General features: G+C 42.6%; 4 protein-coding genes and 1 long non-coding RNA gene across 23 annotated transcripts; 4 read left to right on the top strand and 1 right to left on the bottom strand.

Moving 5' to 3' along the window:
• Positions 1-2,851: 2,851 nt before the first annotated feature.
• Positions 2,852-6,443, top strand: LOC127758047 (uncharacterized). Its single transcript, XR_008013577.1, has 5 exons — positions 2,852-3,114; positions 3,246-3,282; positions 3,413-3,507; positions 3,633-3,952; positions 6,301-6,443. It is a non-coding gene; the product is annotated as an uncharacterized LOC127758047 (long non-coding RNA).
• Positions 6,444-11,897: 5,454 nt separating this feature from the next.
• LOC127757655 (WAT1-related protein At5g64700-like) lies at positions 11,898-14,973 on the top strand. The gene is made up of 7 exons (XM_052283222.1): positions 11,898-12,145; positions 12,812-12,877; positions 13,012-13,128; positions 13,617-13,860; positions 13,985-14,143; positions 14,255-14,406; positions 14,513-14,973. The coding sequence occupies exons 1-7, from the start codon at positions 11,970-11,972 to the stop codon at positions 14,718-14,720; spliced, it is 1,122 nt and encodes a 373-aa protein (XP_052139182.1). The 5' UTR covers positions 11,898-11,969; the 3' UTR covers positions 14,721-14,973.
• A 370-nt stretch (positions 14,974-15,343) lies between these two features.
• LOC127757111 (uncharacterized) lies at positions 15,344-19,196 on the top strand. Of its 19 annotated transcripts, none has more exons than XR_008013356.1 (7): positions 15,344-15,829; positions 15,900-16,309; positions 16,701-16,737; positions 16,917-17,047; positions 17,124-17,157; positions 17,236-17,290; positions 18,760-19,196. XR_008013356.1 is itself a non-coding variant. In XM_052282542.1 (6 exons), the coding sequence occupies exons 2-6, from the start codon at positions 16,078-16,080 to the stop codon at positions 17,237-17,239; spliced, it is 438 nt and encodes a 145-aa protein (XP_052138502.1). In that variant the 5' UTR covers positions 15,344-15,829; positions 15,900-16,077; the 3' UTR covers positions 17,240-17,741. The 19 variants fall into 19 exon arrangements, 2 of the variants coding, with proteins under 2 accessions (XP_052138502.1, XP_052138501.1); XR_008013359.1 differs by lacking the exon at positions 15,900-16,309 and adding an exon at positions 17,748-18,021 and having other exon boundaries at positions 16,701-16,774; positions 16,920-17,047; positions 18,760-19,157; XR_008013360.1 differs by lacking the exons at positions 15,900-16,309; positions 18,760-19,196 and adding exons at positions 17,748-18,021; positions 18,182-18,752 and having other exon boundaries at positions 16,701-16,774; positions 16,920-17,047.
• A 147-nt stretch (positions 19,197-19,343) lies between these two features.
• LOC127756353 (uncharacterized) lies at positions 19,344-27,252 on the top strand. The gene is made up of 6 exons (XM_052281711.1): positions 19,344-19,492; positions 22,218-22,223; positions 24,781-24,897; positions 25,039-25,901; positions 26,874-26,935; positions 27,175-27,252. The coding sequence occupies exons 1-6, from the start codon at positions 19,344-19,346 to the stop codon at positions 27,250-27,252; spliced, it is 1,275 nt and encodes a 424-aa protein (XP_052137671.1).
• On the bottom strand, positions 22,978-24,592 carry LOC127757113 (uncharacterized). Its single transcript, XM_052282544.1, has 2 exons — positions 23,959-24,592; positions 22,978-23,404 (listed from the first exon to the last, which is right to left on the bottom strand). Exons 1-2 carry the CDS (start codon positions 24,293-24,295, stop codon positions 23,361-23,363), a joined length of 381 nt encoding a protein of 126 aa, XP_052138504.1. The 5' UTR covers positions 24,296-24,592; the 3' UTR covers positions 22,978-23,360.
• Positions 27,253-27,751: the final 499 nt, after the last annotated feature.

Genomic DNA, 27,751 nt, shown 5'->3' with positions numbered 1-27,751 from the left:
GTTTTCCAAGTTTCATGAGTTTCAGTAGCTTGTTGAAAGGCTGTTTAACCGAAAGATTATTTCTATGCAAACTGACTGGGGAGGAGAGTATGAGAAATTACACTCCTTCTTTACCAAGATTGGTATTTCATATCATGTCTCTTGTCCCTACGCTCACCAACAAAATGGTTCCGCAGAACGCAAGCATAGACATATTGTAGAGGTTGGGTTAGCTCTCCTAGCTCATGCCTCAGTGCCGCTAAAGTTCTGGGATGAGGCTTTCCTAGCAGCAACATATCTCATAAATCGCCTTCCTAGCAAAGTTATTCAATACTCCGCCCCTTTAGAATGGCTCCTTGATCAAAAACCTAATTACTCTGCTTTGAGAACGTTTGGTTGTGCTTGTTGGCCAAATCTTCGTCCTTACAATAAGCGCAAGCTTGAGTTTCGCTCAAAACAATGCGTTTTTCTTGGTTATAGCAATATACATAAAGGTTTTAAGTGCCTCGATGTATCTACTGGCAAAGTTTATATTTCAAGGGATGTTGTCTTGATGAGAATGTCTTTCCTTTCTCTAAATTGCATTCTAATGCTGGAGCTAGATTGAGATCAGAAATCTTACTTTTACCTTCTTCTTTGATTCCTAATGGGGTTGGATATAGTAATGATCACATGCTTAATACTCCTGAACGTTCTAATGGTATGTCTGAGCATGTTACAGATCAGCATGAGCACTTGAATGATAATTCAGGAAATATGGAGAATATTGCTTCAGGGAATACAGAGGTTTTTGAAGAAAATGCAGAAGATCCAGACGGCACAGAAGATCCTGATCATGCATCAGTTATTCAGCCTAATGATGTAAAATTTAATAATGACTCTCTTGTACAGTACCATGCAGATGAGGACAGTTCTACTGCACATGATGGTGCTAGCTCTGCAGCTGCGTCACAGGGGGAGCAAGAAGGCCCGCCGACTGCCACATCGTCGGCACAGCATAGTGCGCAGCAGCACTCGCAGGCACAGCATAGTGTACAGCAGCACGGCAATGATGGTAATGATGGCGCAGAGCAGCAGCAGCAGATGGTACAGCGTCCAATGACTCGGTTGCAACTAGGTATAAGCTATGACTGGAGAGCCAAATAATCTAGCTGAAGCTTTAGCTGATAATAATTGGAAACATGCTATGGATGCTGAGTTTACTGCTCTTCTAGATAATAAAACTTGGCATCTTGTTCCGCCTAGTAGTGGCAAAAATATTATAGACTGCAAATGGGTTTATAAAATTAAAAGGAAGTCTGATGGAAGTTTGGATCGCTATAAGGCTCGCTTAGTAGCTAAAGGATTTAAACAACGATATGGAATTGATTATGAGGATATGTTTAGTCCAGTTGTTAAAGCAGCAACTATTAGAACTATTTTATCTATCGTTGTATCTAGAGGTTGGTGTCTTCGTCAGCTTGATGTACAAAATGCTTTTCTTCATGGTTATTTGGAAGAGGAAGTTTATATGAGACAACCACCTGGATATGAAGATAAGAGTGAGCCTAGCTATGTTTGCAAGTTAGATAAGGCTATTTATGGATTGAAACAGGCTCCTCGTGCTTGGTATTCAAGGTTAAGCACAAAGTTGTGTAATCTTGGTTTTAAGGCATCTAAGGCTGATACTTCATTATTCTTTTATAGCAAGGGAGATGTTACAGTCTTTGTGCTTATCTATGTTGATGATATAATTGTTGCTAGTTCTACAGAAGGAGCAGTAACTGCATTGCTGACATATTTGAGGCAAGAATTTGCACTCAAGGATCTAGGAAATCTTCATTATTTTCTGGGTATAGAGGTGAGTACAGTGGATGATGGTATACTCTTAAAGCAAGAAAAGTATGCCACGGATTTATTAAAAAAGGCAGGTATGTTGAATTGTAAGCCAGTCAATGCTCCTATCTCTACCTCAGAAAAATTGTCAGCTCATAGTGGTACTGTTCTTGGTGAAAGTGATGCAACTAAATATAGAAGTATAGTTGGAGCTTTGCAGTATCTCACATTGACTAGACCCGATATTTCTTTTTCAGTGAATAAAATCTGTCAGTTTTTGCATAGTCCAACTGTTGAACATTGGATGGCAGTAAAGAGGATATTGAGATATATAAAATTTTCAGTTGATCTAGGTTTGAAAATAAGCCAGTCTTCATCTATGTTGGTAAGTTATTTTTAATTGCTGATTGGGCAGGATCTGTGGATGATAGAAGGTCAACTGGAGGTTTTGCTGTGTTTCTGGGATCCAATTTAGTGTCTTGGAGTGCTAGGAAACAAGCAACAGTCTCGAGATCAAGTACAGAAGCAGAATATAAGGCAGTTGCTAATGCAACTGCAGAAGTTATGTGGATACAAACTTTACTTAAGGAAATTGGGATTAATGCACCTATGACAGCATGTCTATGGTGTGATAATCTTGGTGCAACGTATTTGTCAGTTAATCATGTTTTTCATGCCAGGACTAAACATATAGAAGTGGATTATCATTTTGTCAGAGAAAGAGTTGCTAGAAAACAATTGGTAATCAAGTTTATATCTTCAGGAGATCAAGTGGCTGATGGTTTCACTAAGCCGCTTTCAGTTCAGCAGCTTAGAAATTTTAGGCACAATCTTAACTTAGATAAGTTATGATTGAGGGGGAGTGTTAGAAGAGTTTGTGCATGCAATAATAGCATATATTGATAGGAGATAGAATCGGTTTCTATTTTCTTTCTTATTTCACAAGATATATTCTATCTCTAATTGTCCCAGTTTGTACAAGCCACGATGAGGGCTTTTCTCATCTATATTAACACGTAACGCGGCCTCGAGAGAGGTAGAACGCTTCTGCCAAATTACAAACACATACATTTTCAGTACTCAAATATTGATTTGATAGTCTGAAATTACATCTTATATAAGTAAAACTTTGAGCTGAAATGTATCTTTCTAATCACCAGGTTTCAAGTCAAGAAAAAGTAATTCTTCCACAATTTTATGACTATTATCTTATTTGTTACTGTTGGGGCATTGATATCTTCCTTCATGTGCTGCTTCAGCAATTCCGGTCATTTTTGCATTTTGTATATCTATCGTAGCTTGCATCCTCACCAAAATTTGGTACGCTCTCTATTTTTCATGCCTTCATTGTTACGGGATATGCTGCATTTCATCAGTTCATTTTTACCTAAGGGTGTGGAACTACGATCTGTAATTGCCCTCCTGTTCTTTTCCTTTTGGCATTGGTTCAGATTAGCAAAGTGCTGCAGTTAAGAAGCTCAAGAAAAGGTTCAGTTCTTCTCCTTCCAGTTCTTCTTTTGTTTTCGAAATTACTATCAGAAAAATATGCAAGTGCTCATGTAGCTCTCTCTCGAGTCTCGCCAAGAACGCTGCTCTCAAACTGATTAAATGTTTTCAGACATGACCGGTAACTGAAGAAAGGTGGAGATGTTCTTTTCCTTTTGGCATTGGTTCAGATTAGCAAAATGCTGCAGTTAAGAAGCTCAAGAAAAGGTTCAGTTCTTCTCCTTCCAGTTCTTCTTTTGTTTTCGAAATTGCTATATCAGAAAAAAATGCACGTGCTCATGTAACTCTCTCTCGCCAAGAACATTGCTCTCAAACTGATTAAATATTTTCAGACATGACCAGTAACTGAAGAAAGGCGGAGAGAGGTTCTTCTTCTGTTTCTTGGTTCGCTCTCTCTGCCCACACTGCAAGAGTGCCACCAATATCGGGCAACCCTCACCGTGTGACCTCGTCTCATCTCACAAACGGCATGATTCACGGGGTGGACCAGTCATTGGCTATAGGTTCACGGTGAACCCACGGCGGCAGATCCAGCACCACTACGGCAAGATCTGGTGTAGTGTATGGAGGACCAAGCGTGGCTGCCCATCAGAGATGCTGCTCTACTGCCTCTGCATCTGCGGTTTCCTCACCAATGCCGCGGCCCTCCAAGGTATGGATTTGCCGCTTTATTGGGCAACCTTGATTTTTAATTCCTCTACAATGAACTACAGAAGTTCAGGAGAAATAGTTGGTTTAATGAATGAGAAAGATAGGTTATTCCGATTTGCACCCACCTGGAGTAATTTGTTATCACCACCTAGATTTGTGCAGGGTGCACCCTTTTACTATTGTGCTCTTAAGTTTGGAAATCTTATTCAATCAATCAGTAAAAATCCTCAGGATTTTTTTTGAGTAAAAAAAACATAAGATTTTGCCAGAATGGTTGATACTTGATAGCAAGTTGGTAGTTTTATAAGCTTTTTCTATGACTTCGTTTGGTTGATAATGAAGAGTTTGTTTTTAGTGATTCTTCCATTTCGGAACAAATACAAATCAACATGTTCCTGTACATGATTTTAACTGTGTCAAGAAAATATTCTCCTTTGTCAACCATTCAAAGTTACTGCATGTAACAGTTTCTACACCTCTGAAATTAAAGCAATATTGGTGAAAAGAGTAAATTGCACACACGGTGCATCAACTTGGCATATAGGTGTAATTTGGTGCATTAACTTGAGAAATAAGCGTTCTAGTAACAACATTAAATGTAAGTGCAATAGTATAAAAACTTTATAAGTGATCGTGTAAATGCAACAACTTGCAAGGTTGGTACGATTTTGATACAATAAATTAAGTTACGTGACATTTTAATTATTTGGAGCATTTTTTTATGTAAATTCAATTTTTAAGTACTTATTTTGACAATATACTTGCATGGATTTGTATAAGCATATTTATATTTTTTAAAATAAATCGGATGTAGAAATTATTATATTTCGGTTGATATTTGAGAAGGTGAAGAAAACAAAAAATTCTTAAAGATTAAATTCAATATTATAAAGTAATATCCGTAGGATTATTATGTAATGGCATGTTAACATCGTGAAAAAAAAACTCACCTAGCATATGCATAGCCAAGTTGATGCACCAAAATACTAATTGTCAAGTTCTTGCACTAGAACGCACCCACTTATCAAGTTATCACACTTGGACGTTCAATTCTTAAGTTCTTACACTATATCGCACCCACCTGCCAAGTTGTTGCACCGTAGGTATAATTTACTCTTGGCGAAAATTAGGGTATTGCACAGTATAGGCAAGCTGCAAGATACACTGTACACTTGTTGTAATAATTTCCTATTGTTTTAGATTCAATGGATCCTTTCATGTTTTCATAGGGTTCCGTAGAATATACTCCGGACATGGCATGAGTGTGTGTTTTTACAGGATTCCATTTTACTTATTTATTTATGTTTTTACATAGTAGATATTTAGCCATTAATTTTGGGGAAGATTTGTGTTGAAAGCGTTATTCCACACAAATTTCAAAAATAATGTGTGTACAGAAATTTTGATGCATATTACTTCTATTGTAAGAGTTGGATATTAATACAATTCATCTAGCATAAGGTAACTATTCATGTACAAGAATAACTGGTGCTTCGAACAGATGGTTATTTTGCAATTTGCTTGTCCTTCCATGCTTCTCTTTTTTCCCCTTTTTCATAAATGCATGATCCAATATTCCAAAGTAGTTGCTAACAGACCATCATTGTCATTGCTTACCAATACAAAGGAAACTAATGTTCTTACCAATACAAAGGAAACTAACCTTGTCATCAGTTTCTTTTAATATCTCTTAATATGATCTTTTCTGGACTATCACCACCACAAAGGAATACCAAATGAAGCACTACTGATTTATACTATTTTTAATACAGCTTGATTGCTTCTTGTAATGCTTAAACAAACTTGGTAGAAAGCCCATTGAAACTAACAACCGAGATTCTGTTTTTTGCTTTACTGTTGACCTGTCGTTATTCTTGTATTCCTGGCACATAGGTCAGTGACATGTTTGCATAGCTTACAATTTTGCTTATATATGGTGGTGACACATTATGTCTTGTTCTATAATCTATAGAGATCACCCTGAGTTTGCAACTTTCAACCTTTAGCTTTATAATTATGTGCAAAATTTGTAGTTGAAATTCACCTTTGAGAGACTATTATTGTGGTTGATTTTTTTTTTACAACTTAGTTTTTCCTTCAGTTCATTGGGGGTAGTATGACGCGCCATCCTTCAGTTCATTGTAGGATGGTGAAAAAAAAGGCCTAGATTCTGATGTTAGACAATCCATAATCAGATAAGGGAATTTGGTAGGAGTACAATTTACTCTGCAAGAAACAGAGATTTATGCTTGCTAATCCCTGTAGATCATTGAGCCATCACTTTCTTTTACAGCAGTAACTTCACTCAAGAAAATGTTTGCCTTTTACTGAGTTTTTTTGTCCTCGCAGTGCGACCATCGTCACTGTCGACATGCCCCGCAAGCGCATGGCTGAGGCCATCTGCATGCTCCATGAGCTCAAGCTGTTGTCCGTCTCTGGTACGGGATGGATATTGCTGGTCAAGGTAGGGCTGATGGTTAGGGAGGTTGGAGCCGAGACTGAGTTAAGTGTCTGTTCACGCATACCTCTAACTTGGTTTTGAAATTAAAAGTTTGATCTGAATGCTGATATTTTGATAGTTGTTTTAGTAATCTACCTTGCTCCTTGTTGTCTTCTAAAGCTCCATAAGATGTAGGATTGTAAAGGGCATTTTCCACCCCAAAAGCTAGCCATTGAGGTAAGGGGCTCCCCCACTAATATCTTAGGTCCTTTACCCTTCCACAACCAATGTGGGACTATTCAACAATCTCCCCGTTCTATAACCAATGTGGGACTATTCAACAATCTCCCCCTTCACACATTGGTGTCCCTCAACCCTTAACTGTATACGGGCCCTGCCCACGGTCCATCAGGTATACGAGCCCCGCAGGCACCCACGGTCCATCAGGCCTTCACACACTGTGTCCATCGGGCCAGAGATGTTAAACTAGCCAGGCTCTGATACCAATTATAGGATCGTAAAGGGCATTTCCCACCCCAAAAGCTAGCCATTAAGGTGAGGGGCTCCCCCAATTATATCTTAGGACATTTGCCCTTCCACAACCAATGTGGAACTATTCAACATAAGATAGTATTATAAAGTTTATAAGAGTGTTGAACCAAAGGTCTTTCCAGTTTCCCTCATGACAAAGTACATATTTCTCCGTGGTTTATTCCACCGAGTATTAACTAACATTGTAAAGCCAAAGTTATAAATTAAAATGTACTCTTAGTTCTGAAACATAATGATATGTTTGGTTGTATGACGTAATTGAGTTTGAACCGTAATTGAGTTAACATATTAATATTAACTAGTTATGTTCTCAACCGTAATTGAGTTTGAACCGTAATTGGTTCTCATAATGACGTTCTGAAAATGTATCTACTCTATTCAAACTCAATTACGGTTGAGAATGTCATATGTTCTGGATCCAACCTTACCTACGCTTTCTTGTTTTGTTCATGCAGATTTCATCTGTGGCATACCTTCAGCAAATCTGGTGGTTTGAAGTGGTTGGAAAGATCGATTTCAGCTTCCCTGTGGGAACCTACAGCATATACTTCAGGATTCATCTCGGAAAGTTCTACAAGCGATTTGGACGCCGAGTTTGAAGCACTGAGCATGTCCATGGTTGGGACAAGAAGCCTGTTCGCTTCCAGCTCTCCACCTCTGGTGGGCAGCACTCATTATCTCAGTGCTCTGCTCCCTGGGTGAGCCCGGGAGCTGGGTACTTTACCATGCTGGCGATTTTGTGGTCTCAAAGCCTGACCAAACAATCAAGCTGATGTTCTCGATGGTGTAGATTGATTGCACACACACAACAGGTGGTATTTGTGTCGACTCGACGTTCATATATCCAAAGGGCTTTCAGTAGGAGAGGATGGTCAGGTCTCAGAAATGTAGATGTTGAGAAGCAACTTACATTAGATTGTACACAAATGCAGCTTGCAGCCTAATTCTATTTTTAATTTGGGCTCATGTATGCGCGGCGAAAGGTGTGTAGGCTTCAACTTTGTGTGATCGGTAACATGAATGTTCTCATATAATTAGCGTCTCCTTTTGATTTTGTTGATGTCTTTCAGGCGGCGCGCAAAGGCATACCTAGGAACGGATTCCATGACATTGGCATTGATATGACATTGGTGAAGAATATAAATAATATGGTGACAAAAGTTCGTGATGATTGGATATTTGGATGCGAACCTTTGATTTGGCACACACCTCTTAACTCCCTTCTCCTTGTATCTCTTTCATTCTGCACTTGAACACATCCTTTAGGAACCCATGCTATACTCTCTCCCTCAGCTTTTCTACACTTTGTCCAACTGTTTCTTCTACTAATTTGATAAGCTAAGTGAGTGTCTCGGTTGGCTACCATTGCCCACAGAGTTCTTCAGCGAATTTTGATTTGTTACTAACTCTGTCGGAGATGCCTCTCGCTTCATACTCACATGATGTAAATTTTCTAACTGTTGCACACGTGTATGCCCCCCAGGTTCAATTATCTCCTTTTGAACCAAGGTTGTTTCTACACTCAGACGTGCACTAGCAGCTAAGCCCTTTTCTTGACCTTTAGACTTCGGCACCCAGATTTGCTTCCTCATTGAACTACCTCCCACCTGTGCCGAAGACTTCTTCTTATTAGAGACCACCTAGACTAATTTATTTTATCAAAACGATCATCCTTGGCATGTGACTTTCTTGAAGTTGCAAAATGCAATCAGCCTTCATTAATAGCCGATTGTATTTTCTGACGAAAAATATTACAATCACTAGTACAATGATTGAACGAATTGTGCCACTTACAATAAATTTGTTCTTTTAAATCTGGAAGCGATGGCATGACATAGTGATCAAGTAATTTGATCAAATCTTTTTTTTAGCAAATCATCAAAAATATGATCGCACATAGTCCAATCAAAATTATACTTCTTTTTCTTTAACCGACACTTTTGTGGAGACGGTTTTAAAGCTAAGCAAGCGAATGGTTCAGATTTAATATCTACCCATTCGGCTACACAGTTGCTTATATTTCCCTTATTCAATGATTTAGAACTATCCACTTTATTAGCATCAACCTCATTAATATATTCTAATTTTAGTTTTGTGTCTCTAGCTCTAGATTGATTATAAGCAAACCATGTAGACATAAACTTTGGCAACGATGATATAGAAAATTTAAACACTTTATTATTTCCAACAAAAATATTAATCTCACCAATTGATCCCTTAGAATTATTCATGATGACATTTCTAACGCATGAATTATTTGCAAATTTATGATCAAATTGGGAAATAAGTAAACTACTAGTTGCAAAAGGGCATGTAACCTAGTGGTTATAAGAGCCTCAGTAGCATCTGAGATCCTGGGTTCGACTCCCCATGGGAGCGAATTTTCTAGGATTTAACGGCGATGTGCTTTAAGTGGTAGGCGACGTAACCGTCGACAGCGAGGCGCCTGTGGTGACTTCATCAATCTCAAGGATTTGCCGGCCTAGTCCTCGAAGATGCTCATAGGGGTAGAGTACGCGTACGTTGTGAGTATCTGCGTTGTACTGTGTGATTAAAAAAAAGTAAATTACCAGTTAATATTACTTATCAGATGTGTTGGAGATGGAGGACGATTTCTTCACCTGAACGATGTCTTGCTTAGCCATCTTATGGCCATCCAACGTCTCCTCCTTGTCTGCGTTGTTTTGTGCTCCATCGTCTTGATCCTTGTCAACTTCCTTGACATGAAATTCAGCTGGCAAAACAAAAGCTCCTATGTCTCCAGAGAAATCAAACATAGCTACCTCTATTTCATTAGCCGATAATTCTAAATTTATCGGCTTTTGTTGTTGAGCAAAAGTTAGTTTTGACCCTTGCTTAAAATATATGCATTGATTTCTCCTTCATATCTCTACAGTTTTTTCTATCTATCTTTACATTGAATTCCTCTACAAATTGCCCCCCAATGCTCTTGGTATGTGAATGCTGCTCGGCCATGATCCCAGTATATGGCTATATGCACAATCAATTTGCTGTGGACTAAAAGCATAGAAGTGTGATGTATCGCAAGAATATGATATGGAGGGCTCTCCATACGACATATGCAATGCGGGGATCTCAACACGTGCTTTCGGCAATGAACTATGAGAATTGCCCAAAGTCTGGGGAGATTCATGTGATGTACTATATGCAACAAAATCAGACGGAGTTGTACGTATACTCGTTGAATTTTCATTAATTTAGCCATAATTAATAGTGCATGAAGCCGAATTATAAGCGTTTGACACTATACAAGGTGAACGATGAGCATGAAAAGAAAACTCCGATTGAGAAAATGCCGGCGCTTCGGTGCCCAACGCAATATGACTATTCAACGGTCAGTCAGGCCACGTCTATGGTAACAAATCGGAGTCGTTACATGCACGGATGAAAATTAATGGAATCAATTGCTCGTGTGGATAAAGCGAACGACAGACGAAATTTTTTATGGAAGCCCTTGCATATTTTTTAGTTAGATATTTCCAACCAAGCCGGTAGTAATTTTTTACTTGGGACAAATAGAAGGAGGCGTGACAGGTCCGTGTGTAGAAATAAAACGAGAAAAGCGGACAAACGTACTATTTCTAGCGCTGCGCGCGTATTAGCGCTACCGAATATTTTTTTAATTATCATCATTATTCTAAACTAACTCGGTTAGATAGGCCTTGTTTAGTTAAGGAAAATTTTTAGGTTTGGTTGCCACATCGGATATACGGACACACATATAAAGTATTAAACGTAATCTAATAACATTTATTAAGCCTAATTAATACGTCATTAGCAAATGTTTACTGTAGAACCACATTGTCAAATCATGGCGCAATTAAGCTTAAAAGATTTGTCTCGCAATTTACACGTAATCTGTGTAATTGGTTTTTTTCACATTTAATACTCTATACATGTGTCCAAACATTCGATGTGACAGTGTGGAAATTTTTTTGTTTTGGAAACTAAATAGGGCCTTACGGGAGAAGAAAAAATGCGCGCCGCCACTTGGTTAGTTACGGGAGAGGAGAAAACGCGCGTCGGCGTGTGCGCGTGCGGGGATCCGGTGGGGAAAAGAAAACAAAGGGCCTGTTTAGTTCACGAAAAGAAAATTTTTGGGTGTCACATCAATGTTTGTCCGGATGTCGGAAGGGGTTCTCAGATACGAATGAAACAACTAATTTTATAACTCGCCTTGAAACAACGAGACAAATCTTCTGAGCCTAATTAAGCCGTCATTAGCACATGTGGGTTACTGTAGCACTTATCGCTAACCATGGACTATTTAGGCTCAAAAGATTTATCTCACGATTTTTCTTTCTAACTGTGCTATTAGTTTTTTAATCTATATTTAATGCTCTATGCATGTGTCAAAAGATTTAATGTAATGTTTTTGGGAAAAAAAATTTAGTAGCAACTAAACCAGGCCAAAAAGAGGAAAAGTGAAAACGCGTGGATCCAAAACGCGCGTGATTTCGTTTGCTCGCGCGTAGCAATTAGCGAATCCCAGCGACTTCGACCATACATTTGTTTTCTACTTAATTGACCATACTCCAGTCCTACTCCGGTGCGTGCGTTCTCGTGTCCGGCACAGTAAGGTCAAAGTTGGTCCCTGGACAGGCATCTGCGCGGCACGCTCGGCCACGGAACGTCGGTCCTCTCGAGCTGAACGTTGGTAGACAGACTCGAAGTGGGTCTCCTATCTGTGGATCTGGCGTGCTTAAAAGTTAAAGTCCAAGTCAAAGCCATACGACGTGCCGTCACTCAGTCCAAGTCCACACCTACCGTGCTCTTGCGTTTACACTTGGCGTGCCGTTACTGGGTCCAACCGTCCAAGCACACACTACCGACCACCGCTGCTGTTTTACATCTCCTGAGCACATGACTGAGCGGCATACTGCTTGCTTCTTCTTTTTAATATAAATACATAGGAGTAGTGCCATGAACTAAACGGGGGCTCTCGCACACTGAAGATAATACACTCCCACAAACACTACGCACGCCTTGCTATTCCTGTATCGAGATGGTGAAAGCAAGTATGAAGCCTTATTTTGTCGCCATCATCGTTCAACTGATCTACACTGGCATGTTTGTGATATCCAAGGCTGCTTTCAACCACGGGATGAACACCTACATCTTCATCTTCTATCGCCAAGCAGTTGGCTCCCTCATCTTGCTGCCTGCAGCTCTTCTACAAAGGTATTCCCTCCGTCCAATTTAGGCTATGTTTATATTCAGGGTGAAAAGTTTTGATGTGTCACATCGGATATACGGATACATATTTGAAGTATAAAACGTAGACTAATAACAAAACAAATTACAGATTTCGCCTATAAACTGTGAGACGAATTTATTAAGCCTAATTAATCCGTCATTACAAATATTTATTTAGCACCACATTGTCAAATTATAGAGCAATTAGGCTTAAAAGATTCGTCTCGCAATTTACACGCAATCTATATAATTAGTTATTTTATTCGTTTATATTTAATACTCCATGCATGTGTCCAAACATTCAATGTGACAGGGTGAAAAATTTTGCCAGGTGGTCTAAACAGGCCCTTAAGTGCAACCATGATTTTCTGTGCACAACTTTGATCGTCCGTCTTATTTATTTTTTAAAAAAAAAATACTAAAAACATAAGTCATGTATAAAGTACTATTCATGTTTTATCATATCATAACACTAAAAATACTAATTATAAAAATTTTTAAATAAAACGAACGACCAAAATTGGGCACCATGGAGCACAAAATAAATTTTATATATATATATATATATATATATATATATCGCCACTTCGTTTAGTTTGCTATATTGTTTGATTTGCTGAGAAATAGAGGTCCGTTTGATTATATTTGTAGGAAAAGTGCACGACAGGTCATGACACTTGGGGTGCTCATAAAGCTCTTCTTTTGTGCCTTAATCGGGTATGCACTCATCTTTGCAATCTCTAATTTATTAATACAAAAACAAAACAAAAAAAACCGATCGATTGTATACTCATGACATGTCAAGAGTTTAATTAGTCTCTGCTGGTTTATCTGCGGAAATTGCTTTTCAGGATTACGCTTGGGGTAAATCTGTACCATGTAAGCCTCAAGTTCACCTCTGCAACGGTGGCATCTGCAGTAGACAGCTCACTCCCAGCCATCACCTTCTTCTTGGCAGTGCTTTTGAGGTTTATCATCATCGATATCATAGTCCACCACCTCTTAAGAGCAAGTTTAATTGTAGAGCTCACTACTTACTATTAGTCATTGTGAAAGCTAACATGTGTATAATAGGTTAACTATAAGGTTATCTTTATTTTTTTCATCCGGTCTTTTTCTCTCCTATGAATTTAATGCATGTTTCTTGGAGCTTGTGTATAGTTAGCTCTTGCATGAGAGCCAACACTCCCCACTTTTGTTTATCCTTCTCTTCCACATAAGCATATAGCTTGCTTATAGCTCACTATTATTCTTGCTCTAAACGAGACATCATTAAAGCCTAACTTGAGAATGTACCATAAATAGATTCAAGTTAGTTGTGAAAACATTAATTATAAGATTTTTTGACATTAATCATAAATTTTGATATACATATTTAGATATACACTATATCAACACACATAATTTGAATGGATGGAGTAGTATATAATACCAGGATTGAAATGTTGCTTGCCAGGACGGAGTATGTGAAGCTGAGGAGCTCTTCAGGCATAGCCAAGGTCACTAGCGTAGCACTCTGCCTGGCTGGAGTCTTCACCATTGCCTTCTTCGCCGGCCCGTCCATAAGCCCTATCAACCATCACCGTGCCTTCGCCTCTGACGCAGGCTCGAAAACTGTAGTTCCGAGGGGTGTGTGGATCAAATGGACATTCCTTATGGTGGTCGCCAACATGTGCTGGTCTTTGTGGATCATTTTTCAGGTTCGCATGCATATTTAGTTATTTAAAAAAAATCTGAGCTGTTCTTGCATGCTTGTCTGCATCGATCCACATCTGCAATTGCTGATGAATCAGGGTCTCCACTCCTTGTCTATTGACTGTGCAGGCAGCGGTGCAAAAGGAATATCCAGATAAAATGATTGTGACTTTGACTCAATGCTTGTTCAGCACGGTGCAGTCGTTTGTCGTCGCCGTGGTTGCAGAGCGCGACTTCTCCAAATGGAAGCTAAGATTCGACATCAGCTTGCTCGCCATCCTATACTCGGTAAGTTCTGCACATAAAATTTTCAGTCATCCTCTTCCACTAGCGTATTCACTATTGGCATGGTCTTCTGCACACGCATCTGACTATTAGACGACTGGTGGTTTGCTTCAGGGTGTTATGGTGACGGGAGTGTCCTACTACCTGCAAACGTGGTGCCTAGAGATGAGAGGCCCCATGTTCTTCGCCTCCTGGACGCCACTCTGCTTCGTGTTCACAATATTTTGCTCATCCTTCTTTCTTGGAGAGATCGTTCACCTCGGCAGGTAAGTTAAATCATATGTACTCGCTGTCAACTGATCAAAGGTACAATATTCTAAAAACACTCCGAAATAAACAAACTTTCATTTTCTGCTCTTCCTTTATTGGCAGCATCTTGGGTGGAATTTTACTGGTCGGAAGTCTTTACACCATGCTGTGGGGTAAGAGCAAAGAGGGCAATGAGACTGACGATGTCACCGATGACGATATTGAGAAATCTACACAGATCTACCCCGGAGAGCAACAACATACTACAACAGATCAGGACAAAGAATCGACGTTGATAGGGTCGGCAGCTTTGCACGCCCAAGAACTATAATTTTTTTTGGCATAGCAGCCCTTTTATTTAGTCACCTTAAATTAGGTGACATCGGCCTATTTGAATTTGGCTCATGTGTTACTGTGTTATGAGATCGTGGAATTAATTCCACCTTAGTTGTTAAGGGCGGGTTAGAGTAATGTATTGTAACACCCTAAAAATTTCGAGTTTGAAATACGGAAACAAAATTCGGAATAACCAAAAATCTTTTTCTAATTTCCTTCGTGCTGGAGTTTATTGGATCTGACTATCCGTTTTTGTTGTGCTTGGGACACAAGGACGGAAATCTAGGAATAAAATCTATTTTGAATTAAACATTATTTATTAAGGAACCATGATTATGAAATAAGAAAGTATTTGTGAAAATAAATCATTTTCCTAAAAACCCTCTCTATAAATTGGAACCCCTTTTTGGTATTTGTTTTATGAGTATTTATAATCACTAAATATTTAAAGGAAACCCCTTTAGGGATAATTCCCGGAGGAAGTTATTTTATCAAATATTAATCGATATCTGAAAATCATTTCTAAGAATTAATCTTTTGTATTTGTTTACTAGTGAGAATTTGCCATCAAAACTCTATTTACAAACTTAAATATTAAAAGATCCTATTTCGAAAGAATTCACGTCGGTTCGCCCGCCTCCTCCGCTCGCGTGTGCCGTCGCCGCCGCAGCTCCCTGTCCTCTACCGTGCTGCCGCCGCCGCTCCCTCCCAATGAGCCGTCGGATCTCCTAGTAAGGAGGCCGGGGCTGTCAGATCCGGTGACCCCGGTCTCCTCACCGGCGGATCCGGCGCCAAGACGCCAACCTCCGCTCGCAAGCGTCATCGCCGTCGCCGTCGCGGCCGCAACTCCCTTCTCCTCTACCGTGCAGCCACCACCGCTAACTCCCAATGAGCCGCCAGATCCGTTAAGAGGAGGCTGGAAAGGAGAAGGGGAGTCGGGAGGGACACCACCGCCTGGAGCGAGGCACACCCCGGCCGCGGCCGCGACCCCGCATCCGTCGCCCGCTGCGAGCCGCATCTCTGCCCCGGTCTGTGCGGCGCCAAATCCGCCTCGGGACCATCGGCTGGCTCGTCGATGTATCCGGCTACCCAAAGACGACTGAGGTAAGCCAGCGTCATAGCCCTTTTCTTCTTCTCTCCCTCTTCGCCCCACTTGATGCGGGTTCTTGCTCAGGGGCCACTCCAGTAGAAGAATGTGGTAGGAGCAGTTGGGATCTCCTTTCTCCCTTCTGTGACCGGCGGCAGCGCGGCGCCAATGCTCCTCCGCCTCCTGCTCCTACTCCTCCTCCTCCTCCAAGGCTTTTCCAGCGCCGTCGTTTTACCCGTCATCTAAGAGTGCTCCCCTCGAGTGTATGGTCGTGGCTGCGCTTGATGGAGGGGCTCAACGGCGGTTTCAACATCGCCTCGAGGTCGGGGACCTAGCGGCGTCGTCGGAGCCTCTAGCTGAGGGATTTGGCTGTGGCTGCTGCTGCTGGAGGTCCCAGCGATTTGAGGTTGCTGCGGCTCCGCAACAGTTTCTTGGAGGTCTTCGGCTTGGTGACAACGCATCGAGTTCTACGGGTCACTGGCGCAGCCTGCGGCTAGGTGCGTCCGTGCGTGGATTAGCTCCCTGTGTTTTCACCTTTCATCAACGGGCGTGTGGTTCGAGCAATTACATTGATTTAAATGTGGGTTTGGAGTTACGACTGTGTACTGGGTACGGCGATGGCGTAGAGGAGGATTAGGATGAGAAGAAGCTGTCCTCTCTGTTGCCTCTCCTGTATAGCCCACCATAATACTATCATATTGTCTGCAGGTGAGTTTTTGGAGCAAATAATTAGTGCTCTTTTTTTTTGGGGGGGAAATAATTAGTGCTCTTTGATTGATATTTTGCAAATAGGTGTGTGCCAAAGAGGATCGCTTTGCACTGAAAATTTGTTCTATCTTGGAGCAAACATGGTGCCTAATGAAATGATTTATGTATTCTGTCATGCAGCTAGCACATGCAGAAGATTACGGAGTGGCAGGATGAGGTGGTGGTGGTTCTTCCCCAGACCCTTCACTGCTCTGGTTGCATTTACTAGCTTTTGGGTTGTTATCCTATGAATTGAGCCTAATTAGTTGATATTCTGCGGGTTGCTCAATGCCAAATATGCCGCTGTTCCTAGGCTAATTAGGCTAAAGATTGTTGACGATGGTGCTGCTTGCACAGCAGGAGGTCAGGTTTCGCCGATGATGCGCCATGGATTTGGGCCTCCCGGACCTCAAAATCTTCAAGGTCATTTCTATCTCCCAGCCAAGGTCACTGTTCAAATGTGCTCCTCCATTACTCTCCTTCCCCAGGTCAGCAGCTATGCCTCCTTTCTCCTTCTCACATTTATTCTCCTTTTTATGAACAACAGCTGTTTATATCTTACAGAGCCACAATACCATCCCCCTCAATCGGATGATGGGTTAGTCATAAATTATTTTTTGTTCGATTTTTACAAATTCACTTATCCCTGGAATTAACCTGTTAATATTAGCTGCAGGTAGACATGTATCATGTGTTTTTGTATGGTCTGGAGAAGGCATGCTTTAGCCATGGTATGTCATATTTGCCAACTCTCTCACACAAGATGTAACATGCACATTTTGATATTATTATTGGTTTTATATTTCTTGGTTGATTGCTGGTAATACTACTCTCATGATGTACATGCAAACCAATGCGCATACTAGCAAAATAGATCAGTTGAGGAATGATTGGTACACAAAATTAGCAATTCACTTTATTACTGCTGCTTTCTCTCTGTGTGTTCGTTCTGCAAGTATAGTAGCACTAGCATTGGTGAGGAGGTGGATAGCATCGGTTGGCCTGTGGACATGGCCATATATATATTGGCATTCTTTGTAAATGAAATTTGTTGTCATCATCTCCTTACTCCAATGGTTGCATAGTATTGCCTTGCTTTCCTTCTTTAAAAAAATAGTTCTTGCTTTATAGAAAATCCACTGCCAAGGTATGCTATATGAATTTCTAGCAATGTCTGTCATTTTGCAGAATTGACATGGCATGCCCTTCAAGGACTATTTGTGCTTGCATTGGAGTTTCAGTGATGAACCTAGGCTAATGTTCTGTTTTATTTCAGTAATATGCTCAATCCTTTATTTATTGTGGTGTTCCTGAACCTGTAGGATAGTATAGCCTACTGGGAATCAATAGTTTGTGCCTGCAGAGCTAATGATGAATAGCTAAACTAATTCTAGAGCTCCCAATTTGCATGTTTCCAACATGAAACAAGAGTTATCCATTCATTGGTACAACATATCCATAGGTAAGTTTTGTTTGAGACTTCCAGTTTTGCCCAAACAAAATGCTATATGTAATTCTGCATGTGGTTGTTCTCTCATTTTTGTCTATACAACCTCTGATAAAACATACAAATTACTGCCTATTTCTCACAATGTTCCACATATGTTTTGATCGCTTGATAGGGCACTTATAATTTGCAGTTGCCCCATGGTGGATTATTTATTTAGTACCATGACATGGAGATTTCGTGATCCAAAATTTTGGTAGCTTTAGGTCTCCTACATATGGATTTCTTTGCATGTACATTTTTCACACCTTTTCTTACAATGGAGAGACATTTTGCCACGCAATAATATCATATTATTGTAACAATCACTGTACATCCTTTTCCCCTTGCTTCATTATCTACCTAGCTCTGTTTAATTATCTACTTATTCCCGTCAGCCAATATTGTTATCAAACTTATTGGTTTTTCTGTGAGAAGTTCCTTGGATTGTATGGTTAGCTTACCAATAATTTTATTAACAATGGACCGTACTACTGTTAGCCACTCACAAGCTATGGAATGTCATTGTGTTTTGCTCTTAATTAAATATTCACAAGGATAATAGTTACAAATTGATTCTATTGTGGTCAATCTTCGCGATTCTAAGTTCTGTGCTAACCAGTCAAAATGCCACCGCTCCTCTCTCACCAGCTATAAATATTTAGCCTTTTGAATTAATCATGCATTTACGTGTTCTTCTGATGGATTTTGTAGGCATTACGCTGATATGCATATTTTTGGCCTCTTGCAACTGAACTAAATCTCAGATATTTCTTCTTTATGTTGTACATGATGTTCAAAGTGAGCAGGGGCGCCAGTAGACGTCTAACACTGTGGTTCTTCAGTATTTTGTAATACTTATGTCATTCCTTTTTTAATAATAAGATTTCTTTGTGATTTTAGATTAAATTCGATATGGTTCGTTTACAGTATAGTTTGTTTGCAAATTTGGTCAACATTATAGAGTAATAGTGCTTATGTAGAAAAACCTGATTATCATAAATGCACACTGTGATGATGGTCAAAGGTTATTTCACTCCATATATGCACAACTCTATATATGAAGGACAAGCAGACTCTTTGTGCATTTTGATCAATTCATATCACACGCGGCGTAGCGCGTGTTTCTTTCTAGTACTATCAATAACAGAACGAATCCCTACTGGGAGTGCAATTAGCATCGATCGATCGAGACTCCGATTCGACCATGTATCCCGAGCTTGATTCTACCCTCTATGTATTTCACACCAACAAATTTCATGGCTTCATGCAAGCTTTCGTTTCAATCACCATCATCCATGGCTTCATCCAACAACACGCACGACGTGACGCCGCCGGCGGTGGACGCCGACATCATCAGCGAGCTCAACGACGACGTGCTGCTTCACATCCTCGGCTTCTTGCCGTCCGCGAGAGACGTGGCGCGGGCCACCATGCCGTCGAAGCGGTGGCGCCGCTGTTACGAATCTGCTTGCGAGTTTGGGAGTTTTGGGATTAGAGGAGCAGATTCGAACAGAGAGAAGGGGTAGGAAGAAGGGGAAGAACAGAGGAGAGAACTTGGAGCAGGGGAAGTTGCAGTAGTTAGGGAGGAATAGTTTTTCTGTTCACTTGTTCAATGCCATTTCCTCTCTGCTCACTCGTGCTTATATACTCGCACGTTTACATTCTGGACCTAAGCCCATTCCGGCCCAGTTACTCTTACATTAGGCCTACGTTCTCTTGCTGGTCGCGTCTTCACTGGATTACTTGCCGTAGGCACTGTCGGACCTGGTACAGTACCGGTGACATTCCCCTCTTCTTCAGAAACGGCTTGTCCCCAAGCCGGTGCTTCAGGGAAACGCGCACGCAGTGCAGCACCATCCTCCCAGGTTGCTTCAGCGGACGTCTGACCAGACCAGCGAATCTTGAGTTGTTCCACAGCTCCAGCGCCTTTCTTTACTGCACGACGAGCAAGAATTTGGACTGGTAGCGCTTCATCTTCAGTTAACGCTGGCAGGTCTTGAATCGACGAGTCAGGAGCTGGTGAAGAAGCCTGACGGAGCTGTGAGACATGTACTACTGGGTGAATAGCACAAGTTGTCGGTAGTTGAAGGCGATAAGCCACACTTCCAATGCACGCCAAGATCTGAAAGGGGCCAAAATAACGGAAAGCCAATTTGTGATTAGAACGTCCTGTCATAGAGAACTGAGCATGCGGCTGTGCCTTCAGGAACACCCAGTCACCAACTGCAAACTCACGATCAGAACGTTTCTTGTCAGCCTGTAACTTCATACTTTGCTGAGCTCGTAACAGATGTTGTCGCAGCAAACTGGTAATCACTTCCTGTTCCTTCAGCCAGTCTTGCAAATCTGGAACAGCACACTCAAAGCGATCGAACACACCAAAATGCCGAGGAGAATGACCATATAATACCTCAAATGGTGATTTGTCCAGAGCCGAATGAAAGGCAGTATTGTACCAGAATTCCGCCAAAGCGAGCCAACGATACCACCTCTTTGGGCAAGCGTGCACAAAACATCTCAAAAAGGTTTCCAATCACTGATTAACCCGTTCGGTCTGTCCGTCCATTTGAGGATGATAAGCAGAGCTCATTTTCAATTGAGTGTCGGCCAACTGAAAGAGTTCCTTCCACAATGCACTGGTAAAGATACGATCTCGATCAGAGATCAGATGCTGAGGCAATCCGTGCAACTTGTAGACATTGTTGAGGTAGGCCAGAGCCACGTCGAAGGCTGTGAAGGGATGAGCAAGAGCAACAAAGTGAGCATACTTACTGAATTTGTCGACCACCACAAGTATACAATCAAAACCTGATGAGCTGGGTAAGCCTTCAATGAAATCCAACGAGACTGTTTGCCAAGCATGCTCGGGCACTGGAAGAGGCTGTAAGAAACCTGGGTACCGAACCCGTTCTGCTTTGGCCTGTTTACAGATGGAACAAGCCGACACAAACTGGCGCACAGCTTTTCTGAGTCCAGGCCAAGCAAATAACTTATTCACTCGACTGAAAGTTGCCTGAGTACCAGAATGACCCCCAATTGCTGCGTTGTGCAGTGCAGTCAGAACTTTAGTCTGTAACTCCACATTGTTACCCAACCAAATCCTTCCCTTATGGTAGATAATGCCATTCTGTAATCTGTACTCAGGGAGCGCCTCAGGACTTAAACGAGAGTTTAGTCAACAGTTGAGAGGATACTTGATCCTGAGCATATCCTAGCTGCACATCTGCCAACCAAACTGGAATGCAGGAAGACACCGCACTGAGCTAAAACACATCAGTTGACTGATTGCGTGACAAAGCATCGGCAGCTTTATTTTCCAGTCCCTTCTTATAGACAATTCTGTATTGTAAACCAAGCAGTTTGGTCAGAGCACGCTGTTGCCAAGGTGTTACTAATCTATGATCATCCAAATGAATCAAACTGCGCTGGTCAGTACGGATTATAAACTCTCCAAACTGCAAGTAAGAGCGCCATTGTTCCACAGCGAGGAGAATCGCCAAGCACTCCTTCTCGTAAGTGGACAGCCCTTGATTTCGAGGCCCCAAAGATTTACTGAGAAAGGCTAACGGATGGACAGCTTGCATCAACACAGCGTCAATACCAAAAGAGCGTACAAACTTCCGGTAGTACCCCGCAAGACCCAAAAATCCTCGCACTTCCTTCACATTACAGGGTACTGCCCAGTTGTGCACCGCTTGAATATTCTTCGAGTCAGTGGCCACACCTTCTGCACTAATAACATGCCCAAGATATGGTAAACTTGCACGGGCGAACGAGCATTTGCTTCTCTTGACCTTAAGTTGATGATCAGTTAGCAATTGAAACACCCGTCGCAACAAAGCTACATGGTCATCCAAATTTTGACTATAGATTAAGATGTCATCTATGAACACCAGCACTCCTTTGCGAAGCAATGGAGCTAAGATCTGATTCATCAGTCCTTGGAAGGTAGCCGGGGCACCGGTAAGGCCGTAGGACATAACCCTGAATTTGTAGTGTCCATTGTGCGTCTTAAACGTTGTTTTGTGCTCATCTTCTGGGCGCATCCGGATCTGATGATAGCCAGCTCTTAAATCCAAACTCGTGAATAAACAGGATCCCGCTAATTCATTAAGCAACTCATCGATAATTGGCAAAGGATATCGATTCTTGACTGTAATTGCATTGAGATGGCGGTAGTCAATACAGAATCGCCAAGTAAGGTCATTCTTAAGCACCAGCAGAACAGGTGATGAAAAAGGACTAGAGCTGGGTTGTATGATTCCCTGTTGGAGCATATCCGCAACTTGCCGTTCAATCTCATCTTTTTGAGCTGGATTATATCGATAAGGTCGCAAGTTAACAGGTTTTGCTCCTGGCAGTAAAGGAATTGAATGGTCAAAGACTCTGGCCGGTGGTAAACCTTTTGGCTCATCAAAGACATGGACAAATTCTTTCAACAACTGATCGACAGCCTGAGGTACTTCTGTATTATCTGTTTCATTGATCAGAGAACACAACTCAACCACTTGCATCATAGCTTCCCGATGAATCAGTCCTTGAACTTGATTGACAAATAGAGATGTACAGCTGCTGGTATCAGCTCGAACACCTCGCAAACAAACATCCTTTTGTGCATGTTTGAATATCAGAGTCTTAGCCCTCCAATCAATTTGCATAGGACTGTGTTGCTCAAGCCAATCCATTCCAAGTATTACATCATAACTTCCGAGAGGTAACACCTTCAGGTTGTTCTGAAAAGAAACACCCTGAACCAGCCAAAGATAATTCTGCATTTCTTTGTTACATTGGAGTATTCCCCCATCAGCAACCCGAACTCGAAAAGCTTGCACAGTTTTCTGATTGCCTCTTATCTTGCTTGCCATTTCTTCAGATATAAAGCTATGAGTGCTGCCAGAGTCTACAAGCATCATATCTCATACTGTTGTATTAATCCTTGCGGCCTCAAAGTTCCAGAAGATTCAGTCCCTAGCATAGCTTCTTTAGAAATCTGACAGACTTCGCTAGCAGTTTCAGAAGCCTTTTCTGTCAGCTCATCAGTTCCAGCGGATTTGGCTTCCCCATCCGGTTCCTCAAGCAGGTCGAGTAACTCCTCCACAACATGTAACTGCACAGTTGGCCCACACTTATGTTCCCTACTCCATTTTTCTCCACAAGTGTGACACAATCCCTTAGCCTTGCGATAAGCACGTAGTGCTGCCACTCGATCCTCCAGAGGCTGAGTTCTGTCATCAACTCGCCCACCAGCTCGCCCAGGAGTAAAAGCAACATTCCCCACAGGGCGTTGTCCGGTCCAATGAGAAAAACCTCCATCAATCCGATGCGAATCCCGTCGTCCCGCTTCCAACACCTCTTCCTGTAAACAAGCAAGGTCCACAGCAGTATCCAAATCGTTTGGACGATGTAAAATTACTGCTGAGCGAACTTCAGGTTTCAATCCATCAAGGAATTCAGTAATGAAGAATACTGAATTCCAGGACGGGTGATGAGCATAGAGTTGATGCATAAGCTCATTGAATTTTTCTGCATAACTAAGAACGGTTCCCTCCTGCCTAAGCCTCTTGAACTGTCTAATGAGACTCTGAAATTCCTCCCTCCCGAACTTAGCACAAACAGCCTCCGAGAAATCATTCCACCCCATCAATTTCACATGAGCATTGGTGGATTGCAACCACACAAGAGCACTTCCCGAAAATTGCAAAGCAGCAACCCCAACCCACACATCCGGGCTAATCCCACTCACTCAGAAATAGGTTTCGCATTTCATTTTCCAGGCTCTAGGGTTCTCTCCTTCAAACTGTGGGCAATCTACTCTAGCATTACCCCCATGGAACCCCGAAGCAAAAACTCGATTCGAACTCTCCCCGAATTCGAAAGGAACACGAGATGGAGACTGAAATTGACACGTACCCTTGGCCGGGAGAGATGTTGGAGAGAAATCATCTCTAGACGCCTTCCCCCGATTCATCGTTGCAACGCCGTGGCCTAACGGCCCTGGACTCGCGTCCGCCCCTTTGGAAGCCGTCTCCTCCTCCTTCGGCACCGAGATTTGAGGCACCGCCGGCGTGGGTAGAAGAGGGGGCAGATCCGCTGGCTTGACGGCGAGAATCGGATTGCGGGATATCCGCTCCACTTGCTGACGCAGGTCGCCAAGGTCGTCCCGCATCTCCGTCATGGCCTTGTCCACCGCCGGCTTCCAGCTCGCGAGTTCCACCACCATAGGCTTGATTTCCTCCAAGGATCCCATCGAAGCTTGGATGGCGGTATTCTACTTCTGGATTGTCGCCATGGCCGCCGCGAGTTCCGCCAATTGCTGCTCCATCTCTTGGGATTTGAGTTGCGCACGGGAATGGTATCTAGGTTTGTCGAGGTACTCCAGGATGGATGGCTCTGATACCTATTGTTACGAATCTGCTTGCGAGTTTGGGAGTTTTGGGATTAGAGGAGCAGATTCAAACAGAGAGAAGGGGTAGGAAGAAGGGGTGGAACAGAGGAGAGAACTTGGAGCAGGGGAAGATGCAGTAGTTAGGGAGGAATAGTTTTTCTGTTCACTTGTTCGATGCCTTTTCCCCTCTGCTCACTCGTGCTTATATACTCGCACGTTTACATTCTGGACCTAAGCCCATTCCGGCCCAGTTACTCTTACATTAGGCCTGCGTTCTCTTGCTGGTCGCGTCTTCACTGGATTACTTGCCGTAGGCATTGTCGGACCTGGTACAGTACCGGTGACAGCCGCCTCTGGCCTCTCGCCCCGGCGCTCCGCTTCGCCGTCGGGCCGGGCTCCTTCGCGGATGAGCACGGCGAGCTCGATCGGGAGAAGTTCGCCGTCTCTCGTCGTGACGCTACCCGGCGGCTCATCGCCGCCGTGGACGCCACACTCCTCGCGCGGCGCGCCGCCGCCGGCGAGGGCAGCGACGACGTCGATGTCATGGAGATCTCCCTGGTGTACAGCTCCGAACACAACTGTTTGTGTATTTACGGCGTGGTGAGGAGGTACTACTTCCACGACCATCGCCATGAAGCCGACATCACGCTGTCGCGCGTCGACGGGTGGCTCCGCTTCGCCGAGCGCCATGTGAAGGGGAGCTTCATCCTCGAGTTGCCGCTGGTGGCGCCAGTGGCGGCGAGAGCGCCGAGAAGAGGAGAGGCGAGGTCGCAAGCCGCCGACACAGCAGCGACGTCGGTGACCGACGACGGCGAGGCGGCGGCGCCGGCAGATGAGGAGGTCGTCGTCGTCGAGTTGCCACGCTCGACGAGAGCGGAGACGATGAGCCTGACCCTCGGATACGCCACCGCCAGTGTCCCGGCCGCCGCAGTCGCCGGCGCGTTCCGCGCCCTCACCGAGCTGACGCTCCAGCACGCCATCATCGACGACGACGGCGGCGACCTCCGGCTCGGCCACCTGCTCTCGTCACCCTGCTGCCCGCGGCTGCGGAGGCTGAGCCTCAGGCACGTAGGCGGCGTCGCCACGCTGCGCCTCGACGCGGCCGCCGCGCTCGAGGAGCTCCGGCTGGTGCATCTGCCCGACCTGCGATGGCTCGACGTGGACGCGCCGGGGCTCCGGCTGCTCCGCGTCGGCGACTGCAGCCGCCTGCCCTATTCCGATTCCTCCGCCATGGCCATCTCGGCGCCGAGGCTGGAGGTGTTCTCGTGCGAGAGCCTCGTGGACCCGGAGCGGCTGGAGTTCAACGGCGCGGCGGCCGTCCGGCGCATCAAGAAGCTCCGGCCCATGTCGTTCGGCGGCCGCGGAGGCGACGATCAGTACGATGCTAATGCCGCCGCCGTCTGGCTCCTCAAGAACTGCAACGCCGTGGTTCACCTAGGGGTGAAACTAGATATTTATGTGGACGAAGGTACGCACATTGCTATGCTTCTTTGTATAACGTTATATTCTACTCCATCCGTTTCACAATGTAAAACTGTCTAGCATTACACACATTTATATAGTTATTAATGAATCTATACATATATGTGTTTAAATTCATTAACATCTATATAAATATAGACAATGATAGAAAGTCTTACATTGTAAAACGGACGGTATACTAGATAAATTAAGGTAACATAATACACACTATAGTATCTCTTAATTTATCTTCCATATGCAGCATGAACCATGAATCAGCGCCGCATCTCTTATAAAAAGATGAAGTAATATCCGTGTCCCACTTATAAAAGAAAACTATCGTCGTTTTCATTATGTGCATTGCTTCTATACATATATATATCACTAGTACACAAGTACACAACTAGGCATCTTTGACGGCGGCCAATGACCCATCATATATACACTCACCTATGACGGGCTGAAAAAATTCCCCATTGAAGATTGGCCCTCATGACCAAAACCGTCATTAATGGCCTCTCTATTAATTTGACGGGTTAAATTTGTAGCTCGACATGGTAGTATATATTAGTACTAGCTAGGTGATACCCCGCGCTTTGCTGTGGGATTAACGGATGAGTATATGTTAAAATATTGTTGAAATGATGAAAGTTTAAATGTTGAGAAAATAATGTGAGGAAGATGATTTGACACATACTTGTTGATCTCTATAATACAATATTGTAGATGATATGTCATGCTTGTATGAGATTTAAAATAGGCTAGAATAGTAATTGCTAGTGAGTGAAGATGTGGCATGTTTGCATGGGATTTTAAATGGGGCTAGAATAGTAATTCCTATTGGGTGATGATGTGGTATGCTTGCATGTTGAGCTTTAGCTTTAGTGGGTACCAACTATATAGAAAGTATAGATATCCTATAATTTTCTCGTTTGCAATAACACTATAGTTTTGATTAAAATATGATTGTGGCATGCAGGTCACGAGGACACCATAAAGGATGTACCACAACTTCCCAGTGTTACAAGTTTGACAATAAAAGTGAGTTCGATTTTCGACGGGCATGCCGTAGGAGCTAGTCTAGCCAAGTTCATCGCTAAGTGCAACAATATTCAATACCTTCACATTGATTATTCACTATGGGTATGTAAGATTTAGCTCTTATATGAATCTTCTATAAAAGAGGATTTCTACCGTCTAATCAAACTTGAAATGACTAACATATATATTGTTTTCTGTACTGGTGTTATTGCAGTATGACTTGTATTGTTCAAAATCAGGCTGCCTTGTCACCAGCCAGAGGATTGGGAAGACCAAATGATATCATTGAAGAATCTAAGAGTGGTAGATATCCGTAAGTTTGCATCATTGGATGATCAAATAAGCCTCATACAACTATTGTTCGCGAGTTCACCGTCTCTTGATACGATGACCGTGGAGCTTGACTACGAATATTTGTTTCATCGTCGTCGGGTGGAAGGCAAAGATTATCAATTTGACATGCCTTGTTACCAAGGGTATTGGGAACCTTGTGCTTGGGAATTTGGTGTTCATAGGTCCAATGGTGGTACGAAGTTTAAGTGGACACGGGAAAGGCATACCAAGGAATAAGAAGTGCATCGAAGGCAAAATTAATCCTTGACGATAAAAAGCTGGGCACAACATATATATTATTTCCATGTAGAAAGGATTAATTTTGTTAGTCGATCAAAAGCAGGGGAATGCTAGCTTTTTCTCTAACAAAAATAATTTGGTTAGTTATTCATTGTTTCAATATGCTTTAGAGTTTGATAGACAATTGTCATTTGCTCTATTAGTTTAAGATGAGTGAGAGTGTGTGTATTATTATGTCAGTCA

This window comes from Oryza glaberrima, chromosome 12 (genome assembly GCF_000147395.1).
Source record: "Oryza glaberrima chromosome 12, OglaRS2, whole genome shotgun sequence".
Taxonomy (NCBI): domain Eukaryota; kingdom Viridiplantae; phylum Streptophyta; class Magnoliopsida; order Poales; family Poaceae; genus Oryza; species Oryza glaberrima.
The sequence above is the reverse complement of the archived record's forward strand: the minus strand, read 5'-3'. Positions and strand labels throughout refer to the sequence as shown.

Coding starts and splice junctions, on each gene's coding strand:
- LOC127757655 (XM_052283222.1), top strand. CDS start 11,970: ATGGTGAAAGCAAGTATGAAGCCTTATTTTGTCGCCATCATCGTTCAA. Junction 12,146..12,811: donor CCTGCAGCTCTTCTACAAAG/GTATTCCCTCCG, acceptor TTATATTTGTAG/GAAAAGTGCACGACAGGTCA. Junction 14,407..14,512: donor GAGATCGTTCACCTCGGCAG/GTAAGTTAAATC, acceptor CTTTATTGGCAG/CATCTTGGGTGGAATTTTAC.
- LOC127757111 (XM_052282541.1), top strand. CDS start 16,078: ATGGTCGTGGCTGCGCTTGATGGAGGGGCTCAACGGCGGTTTCAACAT. Junction 16,738..16,916: donor TTACGGAGTGGCAGGATGAG/GTGGTGGTGGTT, acceptor CTGCTTGCACAG/CAGGAGGTCAGGTTTCGCCG. Junction 17,048..17,123: donor CCATTACTCTCCTTCCCCAG/GTCAGCAGCTAT, acceptor TATATCTTACAG/AGCCACAATACCATCCCCCT.
- LOC127756353 (XM_052281711.1), top strand. CDS start 19,344: ATGGCTTCATCCAACAACACGCACGACGTGACGCCGCCGGCGGTGGAC. Junction 24,898..25,038: donor TCTCGTCGTGACGCTACCCG/GCGGCTCATCGC, acceptor CGGCGTGGTGAG/GAGGTACTACTTCCACGACC. Junction 25,902..26,873: donor AGATATTTATGTGGACGAAG/GTACGCACATTG, acceptor TGTGGCATGCAG/GTCACGAGGACACCATAAAG.
- LOC127757113 (XM_052282544.1), bottom strand. CDS start 24,295: ATGGGATCCTTGGAGGAAATCAAGCCTATGGTGGTGGAACTCGCGAGC. Junction 23,405..23,958: donor AACATCTCTCCCGGCCAAGG/GTACGTGTCAAT, acceptor GCTTGTTTACAG/GAAGAGGTGTTGGAAGCGGG.